At 40.0% G+C, this 10496-nt stretch overlaps 1 protein-coding gene across 1 annotated transcript in view; it reads left to right on the top strand.

The window, feature by feature from the left end:
- Positions 1-4010: 4010 nt before the first annotated feature.
- The window catches only part of TSPAN8 (tetraspanin 8), a 31539-nt gene continuing 25053 nt past the window's right edge, over positions 4011-10496 (top strand). Inside the window, exon 1 of the mRNA XM_072843277.1 lies at positions 4011-4435. Within this exon, the coding sequence (XP_072699378.1) occupies positions 4376-4435 (60 nt within the window). The 5' untranslated portion in view covers positions 4011-4375. The remainder of the gene's footprint in view (positions 4436-10496) is intronic.

The raw sequence follows: 10496 nt of genomic DNA, 5'->3' as shown, positions 1-10496 counted from the left end.
GCTCACAGGATAGGAAGCAAAGAGCATTACGTTCAAGTGAAAGCAGAAGAAAAATGTTGGTCTTGGGAATGCTGGACAAGAGCCAAGTCTCTGCTCCTGTAAAAGGAATCATAAAACCTGTAAGTGAGCAATCTCCATTTTCTGAAGGTAAGAAAAAAGAGTTTTCAAAATGGGAAATGCTAGAGTACCAGAACTTTCTCTTCACTCTAATCGTTTAGAACGTATGACCTCGTGTCTTCACTCATTTACACACCCACACCTAAGGAAATGAATATTCACGATGCCATTTAAAAACCCATAGCATGTACAGTGACAGTGATAATGGGAGGATATATAAGATAAAATAGAACAGAATATTTTCTCTAAAAGACATGACTTGAAAAAAAAAAAAGACTTGACTTGATTTTTCAGTACCTACTCCATTGACAAATATATTGGGTCACTAGATTTTGGAAACAAAAATACAAGAGGAAGTCACCTTCCTTTCTGGAGTACAATCTTTAGGAAATCAGGAGCCTTTCCAGGGCTCAGAATATAGTAGGTGTTCAATACATATCTGTTGAATGAATGACTAAATGGCAAATTATCTGAATGTGCTATCTAATTTATCGTGAAATAATAATAAAGAGCATCTGTTTATATTCACACTGTAGTGGGAAGATAACTTCCTTTTATATTTTTGTTTCCAAACTCTAGTGACCCAATATATTTGTATATATATTGTACATAATGTCCCGTGAAGGCTGGGGTTTTTATCTTGTTTTGTAAACTGCTGTATCTCCAGCACCTGTACCATATAGCACCTGGAGTAGGATATGCATTTAATACATTTGTTGAATGAATTATTGGGTGTATCTTGTAAAGAGAAACATGCTATCATGGTGAAAAATGAACCTCCTTTCTGTGTCTGCTTTCTGGTTCAGGTCCCAACAAATGCCTGATTTGCTTGACGACCTAGAGAAAATGTTGTATTTTATATACAGGGTATCTGATGGTTTTATTCATGCCCTTTTCTCTACTCTGAACACAAGGGATCTCTCTCTCTCCTCCCTGCCAGGGTCCCCATACTGCTATCCAAACCTAGTAAATTACCATGACCACCTTGTGGAGAAATTTCATGATAAACTGGATTTGAATCCTCATCTTGCGTTAGTTACCCCGTGCACTTATACCTATGACTGATAATAATTGACACAATGGTAGCATTCGGAAAACTTTATCTAATTTATTAGACTTTTATTCAGCACTTTCCTTCAGTTGTCATGTCTTGTGCTGTCCTGCCCCCCATTGCCTCTCCTTCCTGGCAGGGCATTTCGCTGGGACCAAGGTATATCACTGACAGCCTCTAGCCCCTCCCTACCTTCAGCCCCACAGCTAAATATCTGTTATGGAACAACTTCTCAAACTCTAAGGTGGTAACTGACTCATAATTATACTACCTAACTCAAGACAGTTGGTGCAAGTGGACAGAATAGTGGTCTGATCATCATGAGACCCTCCTGCCTGGAGCTAAAGAGCTCAGCCATTAGCCACTTCTGTGAACTTGGGCTGCTCAGTCTCTCCAGGGTTCACTTTTCTTATGTATAAAATGTAGGGGTTTGTCTAGATCAGTATTTCTGTAAGTAAAGGCTGTACCACTGGTTCAAGGATAGGTCTTTCAAAAATATTTTCTGGGGGGTCATATTCATTTGGGAATTGCTGTAAATTCTGTCACTTGCTGGAATATCAAGTGAGGGTTCTGATAAGTCCCGAAATAAAGAAACTATTTTTCTTTACTTGATAATTGATCTTTTGAAAAGGGCAAGACATAGCATGTTGGTAGTTTCCTAGAACTCAATGACATGGCACAGAGGCATAAAATCCTAAGACACATTTTAGTCCTGTGAATTAATTTCATGGATATGGAGTGTAGGGGTAGAGGCTGCCCAGGGAGAGAGGAACAAGAGAAAGTTCTGGGAGGTGGGAGAGGCCTGCTTACCCTGCGCTATCAACGCCATTCTAAGAAGTCTGATATTTACTCTATAGGTGACAGGAAACCATCCTTAGATTGGTTTTTAATCGGAGGAATTACATAGTCAATAAGTATTTAAAAAGAAAGAAAATTCCAAAGTGCTAAGGCAGATAGGAGGGGGAAGAGACTGGCAGGGAAATGAATTAACATTCTGGTTGAATAAGAGATGATAACAGGTTGAATAATGACAGTAGCTGAAGGAGAGACAGAGGAATCAGATTTGAAGGAAATTTCGGAGCTCAGCGGACTGCGCGAAGTGATTGGATACCAGGCAAGAAAGAGAAATACAGGGATCCCTGGGTGGCGCAGCGGTTTGGCGCCTGCCTTTGGCCCAGGGCGCGATCCTGGAGACCCGGGATCGAATCCCACGTCAGGCTCCCGGTGCATGGAGCCTGCTTCTCCCTCTGCCTGTGTCTCTGCCTCTCTCTCTCTGTGACTATCATAAATAAATAAATTTAAAAAAAAAATAAAGTATTTATTTATTAAAAAAAAAAAAAAAAGAAAGAAAGAGAAATACAAAGGAACTCCACAGTATTAACTTGGGTGAATGTTGTGTAATTATAAAATTTACTGGGATAGGAGTTCAGAGAAATGAACCGTGTCATATAGATTTCGAATTGGACTGGGGAATATTCTACAAAGAGTAATTTTCTTATGGAACACATCCATTGACTTTGGGTTTCAGAGTTCATTAGCAATGGATCTAAAGAGTATATTCTTTAAAAAAAAAAGTATTCTAAAAAAAAAAAGTATTCTAAGCTGAAATTTGGTAAGTCTTCAATACATTCTTGTCAACAAAACAGCATTTTTATCTATATATTTCTTTGATCTTTACCTCTAAATGATAAATAATCATTTCTAGGACATAAAATCCATTTGGTTTTTCATCCAGTCAAAACTCTTCTTTCAGCTTTGGGTAATCCTAACTACATTAACATCTCACTAGAAGTTTGTGAAATTATTTCCATTTTCTAGAGGAAATAGAAACAACAACAGAAAGTAAGAAAAAAGGGTTTTCAAAAACTCTTAGAAAAAGAACACCAACAATTTTCATGATTATTTAAATATTAAGCCATTATTTCTGAATTAATCCTAAATTTGGCCTCAACACCAAATATCATTGGTGGTAATACAATAGAAATACATTGTGTGTACAGAACTTAACAAAGATTTTAAAGAATCATTTTCCCCAAAAAACATGTTGAAGTAGAGGGTTCTTTTCTTTAGGGAGCAAGGAGCTCCCTTTTAGATGCAGGATGTGGAAACTAGGCATGACCCAAACTGTTTACACAAAAGCAGTCCACACCTCCCTGATTAGGTCAGAGAATTTTGCCTTTACCTGCCACAGCTGCCTTCTATTAGCCCTAGAAACAAATTGTACAATCTATGGTCACTGAACTATGACCACCTTCTCATTTTGAATTTTTTTTGTCCAAGGAGACCAGGAATCCAGAAACTAAGTTGCTGGAGAAGAGTTGTTGCTGGATGTAACATACCCGAGGAAGGGAAGTACGGTGCCGCCTTAACAATAAACCGAGCTATCAGTATGGCTACATGTTATAAAAGGAACACAAAGAGGCTGTCAGTTTTTTCCCCCTTTACACTGTAAAGAAATAAAGATAAAAGCTGAATGGTCTGGTCATAGGCAGGGCAGTCTCTCCCTCCTCATTTCCCCTATCTAGGCTGCCTTCATAGCAGCTCTGTGGACTGGTTTTGAAATAAGTCTAGAAGCTTTGGAAGCAGGTCCTTGTAATGGTTGTTCCCACTACTCTGGAGGTAAGGATGAAAGGTGACTGCAGGGTAAGCCTGCAGATTTTGCACATTTCTAAATGCATTTTATGGCACCCGGGAGAAACTTGGCATTGCTGAGAAAATGCAATGCAAAAATGAGTTGAGACACAAAGTCCCTTTATCTTAGAGCAAAAGCAGTCTTAGTTCCCTATAGTGTTGAAATAGAGGGCAGGGAAGTCAGGTTGTGGTTTCTGAAATCCAGCAACCTAGTATCGCTGTGCCACTCTCTCTCCGATCCAGCGCCACTCCTTAACTTGATATCTGTTTACTTTAGAGGAGGCAGTTTTTGAGAAAGGATCATAAATATCCTGGCCCAGTGCCCCAGGAGCCATGACAAGCAAAAGAACACACTCGCCTAGAGATAGCCCTTGTGATATTTAAATGTGTGGGTTAATTTTTTATCCACTTTAATAACTGGATTATTCCCCTCTGCCCCTCCTTTGCTTTCTATTTCTGCTTCGAAGCCGTGGGCACAGAAATCTCTGCAGGCAACTTACTCCAGAGCGTGTTGCAGGACAATCCTATAACGAACAGTTACATTCGCCGCATCTGGATTCCTGATCCTGTCTCACCATGGCAGGTGTGAGTGGCTGTATAAAATATTCCATGTTTATCTTCAACTTCTTGTTCTGGGTAAGTGTGCTTTTTTGCTGTTGTTGTTTTTTAATTATCGACTTTAGGCAAGAAAGGGAACCTTGAAATAAATATCATAAACGAGAACAGACTCTGCACTAGAGAAATAGGAAGAGGAAGAAAATGTATTTTCCATTTACTTGTTTGGATTTGTTTGTTCTTTCTTTGGTTATTTCAGTAATTGAAAATGAGCCAATGACTCAAGAAAGTGGACCTCAGGATCTGTGAGGATAAACATTTCATAAATGTTTTGATATAGTTGCAAAACAACCACAGAGGGGAAAAATACCCCTTAATTAAAGGACAGCTATTCTTAGTTGTATATCATGCAGGCCTCCCTGGTTTAAGGACCTTGTGGGAAAAAATGTGGTCTGTTTCCACTGGAGCCCAGCCTCTGAATTCTAACCTTTACATCTGAGTCTGAAACAGGTGAATGGTGGGCTGTCAGATGATAGCCATGAGGAAAGGATTATTTCTAGAGACCTAAAGAAGAAACAGTGGGTCATAAAAAACTTGAGAGGGAAACAATACAATTACTTAATCATGGAAAAATTAAACTTGGATAACTAGGTTAAAAAAGTTAGTATTTTGATGTGTCATCAGCCCACCTCTTAATCAATAGGGTTGGTATTTTAGCAGGTTCTTATAGGTTTTTTTTTGAAAGCCTATTGACCTAAGACAGCAAATAAATTGGTAAGTAGCATCAATGTTAGAAAGTGGAAAAATAAGATATAGAAGGCAAAAGGTAAAGGGCAGGATGGGATCTTGGAAAATTGACTTTATCATTTTTAGTATATAGGGGACAACTAAAGAGTGTTCAGAAGTAAATCAATAGAAATAGCCCAAAGTCCTTAAATGAAAAAAATAATTTTGTATACTGGATTTTAAAAATAGCTTATGCAGTATCAGCAGGAGAGAGGTCTGGTTTTGGTTTTTACCTTGTTCCCTTTAGTAAACAGGCAGCTGATATCTATATATTGGTAAACGTCTGTCCTGGTAACATAATGATGCACCTAATTAAACTTAACCACAGGAATATAGTCTTCTTGTACAAGATGACTTTCTGTTCAATGTCAGTAGCCCTAATGAGTACAGATGAAATATTGGTGAAGTAAATGAGTATATAAATAAATAAAATAAGATAAAGACAATTTGTCCCTTTACTTTCTCTTTTCCTTAGAAAAACTGGCTGCTTTTGCAAATATTAAGTTTAGGCCATGAATACATGCCAGTTTTTTACAGTTAGTCCTGATAAATTTCTTCCCTTGAAATTTTAAAAATCAGTTAAACCCTGAAAGTGGAATATAATATACATCAAGGATTGTCTATGTACTTTGGTTTTGTTCGTAGCTTTTCGTTCAGGAGAATTTTGAACATTCACAGAGTAGAAAAGTGTAATCGGCCCCATCTTCCAGTCCCAAAGTGAGGACACCAGGGCAATCCTTCCCTGCGCATGGTCTCATCCACTTTCTCCACCTTCTATCAATTTGAAGCAAATCCCAGATAGATCCTTTCATCTGTAAATATTTTAGTATCTTGCTCTAAAAGAGAAATCGTTCTTTAAAAAGAAATGTGGGGCAGCCCGGGTGGCTCAGAGGATTAGCTCCGCCTTCAGCCCAGGGTGTGGTCCTGGACACCAGGGATCCAGTCCCACCCACATTGGGCTCCCTGCATGGAATGGGGCCTGCCTCTTCTTCTGCCTGTGTCTCTGCCTCTCTCTCTCTCTCTCTCTCATGAATAAATAAATAAAATCTTTTAAAAAATTTTAAAAAATAAAAAGAAATGTGGTCACAATGTCATTATCATGCTAAAACCTTAATAAGAATTTCTGAATCGATTATCCAATATCTACCTAGGGTTTAAATTTTCAATTGCCTCGTAAATGTGCCTCTTTGAATCAGAATCTAAATAAGGTTCACAGGTTGTGACTGGTTGATATTTCCTTTATGTCAACTTTCATCTTAGGTTCTTCTATTTTCATCTTTTTTTCCTCCTTGAAATTTTACGTATTGACGTGTGTTGTCTATCTTATCAGATTTCCCAGAGTCTGTGCTATTTGCACGCCCATGGTATAGGTTAACATGTTCCCCTGTCCTCTGTATTATCTCTAATCTACTGATTGCATTTGTCAGCTTAAAAAGACTCAGGTTGTCATTATGAAGTCTAACTACTTTATAGGGGTTTTTATGTTCCTTCTTCAGGAGGCACATACTGTCTGACCTCGTCACTTTTTGTGATGTTAGTTGTCACTGATGCCCAAGAATCTAAGAAACAGTCCACTAAGAGTTCCAAATTGGTAATATTCTATTTCTATCACCTTTTCTTCATGTATTACCTGGAATACTTTCGATAAAGAAAATCCAGCATTTATTGACTGGTTACCAGTAGTACCCAGTTTTTATTTAAAAAGGGGGGGGGCAGCATAAGTGCTTCTTACTCTTAACAGATTTCAAAATGATGAGTTAATTTTCTGGTATCATTTAACAGTAATAAGCAAGCATTTCTGTATGTATTCTTACGAAATAAATAGATTTAAAGTCCATCACCATCCTTTTCTTTGTTGATATGCAATTATTTTATCTTTGACCATTGGGGAGCATCTTCAAGTTGGCTCCTGAGTCCCTTTGACATGCTCTTAATAACATAACTTCTTCCCTATTGGTATGACAAAATAATCTAGGCTTACTTCCCTAGTTCCCACCCTAGACCTGGAATCAGATTTTTCTTCAAGAAATCCTGAGATTTGGGGCACTTAGGTGGCTCAATAGATTAAGCCTTTGGCTCAGGTCATGATCCCAGAGTCTTGGGACCCAGTCCTGAGTCTGGCTCCCTGCTCAGTGGGGAGTCTCCTTCTCTGCCCTGGCTTGTGCTCACTCTCTCTCACTCTCAAATAGATAAATAAAATCTTAAAAAAAAAAATCCTGAGATTTGTTTTAAAAAAAACTATCACCATTGTCTTTCTATGGCACAAAATGTATATGGGCCATTTAAATAAACCAAAATATGAATATGTTAGTAAATGCATGGCTCTTATGTTAACAACATGTTCCAAAGTACCTAAACTAGCAGCAAATTATTAAATTGTTAAAGTATATCTGTTGTATTAAAACAGCATACGAAGTGCTGATGGCTATTGTGAATACAGCAGCGGTCAGTGTTTCATTAAAGAGCTAATTATGAATCTGAAATCTGAATTTTAAGCTGAAATAACAAAGAGATTAGTCAAGGGCCATGTTATAGGTTCAAGATGATATATTTAAGATTAGAGATCTGTACCATGCTACCCAGATACTGGCACTGTTTTTCTGGGATCCTCTGAACCATTTTATGGTTGCCATTATCTCTGTTTCGATAATGAAGACAAAGTCTTTCAGATGCATTAGATTTCAGTTAGATATTTCTAACTTTCCTAGGGTAAAAGGCCTTGTTCTTTCCACCAATATGTTTGTGTGACCTACAGTCTCTATATGACACATCTCAAAATGGAGTCTTTGAGTAAGAGCCATGGTGGTAAAGACTGGTGATAACATCTCGGCCAACGGGGGACATCAATATTTTCATTCAAAATTTAGATAGCAGAAGTCCCTGAGGTTAGGGAACCATGGCTATTTCTACTCTTCCCTCCATCCCCAATCCAGAGTTCTCCATTGGAATTTTATGATCCTTCATAGGAAATTAGCAATTTGTCACATTCCTGATGTTTACTTAAGCAAAGAGTTTAACGGCCCCACTGATGTGGTTTTCTTACAGATATCCACGGCCTTATGTTTTCAAATGCATTCTTCCTTCAAAACTAAGCCTTTGCAAAATAGGGCCAGATGTTGAAATATCTCTGAGATATGCATATGGTCATGTAAGCTAAACATACCAGTTTCGTTTGTGAGAGAACTTGAGATATGCCATATAAATATGCGGCAATTTCCATTTGTCAGAACTAACGACTGAAGAAAAACACACAAAAGTGGAAATCATTCTTGATCACTGATGCTCGCGTTGTAACCGAGTCACAGTGAGTTGGAGGTGCCGTAGAGAATGGGTACAAAGTCTACTTCTTTAAGTCTTGTGTCAGAGCAGAGGAGCTGCCCAGGTCTCCTTATCCTCTTGTCAGATAAGTCAGGTGGGGGAGCAGTGTAGATGCTGGAGGATGGAAGTTGTTCAGGTGAGCATGAGACTCAGAGCCAGGGACGCCTTCAAAGCATCTCCAGAGGTGGAGAGCCAGCTCTTGGGAGGACAGGCCTGCCAAAGTCACATCACCAATCCCAACAAGGGGAGGCAAGAAGGAGGAGCCCAGTTGGAAAAGCCAAAAAGTATGCACAACTGCAGGAAGCCGGTGCATGAGGCCATTTGAAGAGACCAGGAGGAAGTCAGAACTTGGAGAGTCCAGGAAGCAGGACTGTGATATTCCTTGTTGTATTTGAGGTGGTGTTTGGGCCTCCGGGTCGCCTGTGCTGAGAGCAATGAGGAGAGTCCAGGCAGACATACCTGGGAGACGGGAACCTTAACAAAAATCAGGCCCAATTATATTTCATTCTGTCAGTTGATGAAATCAGCCAGGATAAAGCCTTGAGCACATGGTTAGAGTGTGTGAACTTTGTAAATACGGTGGCTTTGTGCCTCCGTGCAGTCGGTGTGGAACCGGAGCGATGACGAAAGGCACCAGAGCCCAGGGGTTGAGAGTTCAGGCTCACCCTCAGCTCCTTCACGGCTCAGCCACGTGACCTTGGGGACGTTGTCCATCTCTCTGTGCTTTAGAGTTCCTCATCTTCAAAACTGGGGATGGTAGCATTATCTGGAGTCATGGAGTCGTTGGGAAGGTTAAATGAGTCTGTGTGTAGAAAAGAACCAAGAGTAACGCTAAAGGGATGCTTAAGAAACAGACATTTCCACCAACATTGTAGGGACATTTGTATGAGACAAAACTATGAAACTACTCTGCGTGGTGGTAAACCAGCCTCAGTGCTGGATTCTGAAACAGAGGAGGAAATAAGATGGCAAGAAATATGATGAAGGTGGGAATTCTTCGAGCACAGATTAGGGGAAGGAAAGAGCATATTTTGAAGGCTGACAGACTTGAGATTCACATCCTGAATCCACTCCACGTTGCTCTGTGGCCTGGAACATGTTCCTTGCCTTTTCTGTGCCCCATTCCCTGTATTTGTAAGATGAGGATGATGATTTTAACCAGCACAGTTAATTGTGAAGATTAAATAAGATGCTTTCTGAAAGCCTATCACCAAGGACTTTCATGCAGTAATAGTGCAATTAATGCAGTTTTCCCTAATTCCAACCACCGTGTTGCTTTTCAGTTTAAAAAGTATTAGAGTCTAGTGTGGTAATATTTTATAGGTAATTGGCTTTTAAAACATAAATATATTTTGAGCCCTCCTCCAGCCCTCCTCCGGCCCCGTGGGGTAAGGAATCTGTGGGCTGGAGAACAGTGTTCACCTTGAGCCTGGCCTCCACGCTGGGGACCTGAGGCTCCACATTTCGCTGCCCAGGTAGTTCCAAACCTGCTTCTAGGGTCTGCACAGGCCTTTCTCCAGGAGTGACCAATGGGGAGCTGTGTGCCGGAGTGGGGGCAGCTTGCAACAGGGCTGGCTTAGGGGCTGACGCATCCGCAGCCCTTCATGTTTTGTCCCCCAGAGTTCAGGACAGGACCTGGAGTGAGGGCTGGGGGCTGGGTTGGTCTCAGACTCCCAGGAGTCAGAGAATTCTAAATCAAATATTGTCTTCGGGGTCATTAAGTGGGCACATTTGTCAAGGTCAGATGATAAGAAATGTTGTATATATATTTATTATCATGAATTATAACTTATTAATATAGAGACCGGTGATCTGTGGAATGTTGGTTGTTTATGTCCTCACCCTAGGCCCTGCAAATGTATGAACAATTCTGCAGGCTGTACTTTTGACACAAAGTGATGAAAATATCCCTGAATTTGCATCATTTTTTAAAAATTTGAGAGTGGAAACGAGCAGCAAGGGGCTGGGCAGAGGGAGAAGGAGAAGCAAACTCTCCCTGGTGAACAAGGACCTGGATGCAGGGCTCAATCCAGGACCC

Source organism: Canis lupus, chromosome 11 (genome assembly GCF_048164855.1).
Source record: "Canis lupus baileyi chromosome 11, mCanLup2.hap1, whole genome shotgun sequence".
NCBI classification, from domain to species: Eukaryota; Metazoa; Chordata; class Mammalia; order Carnivora; family Canidae; genus Canis; species Canis lupus.
This window is presented reverse-complemented; position numbering and strand designations above follow the sequence as displayed.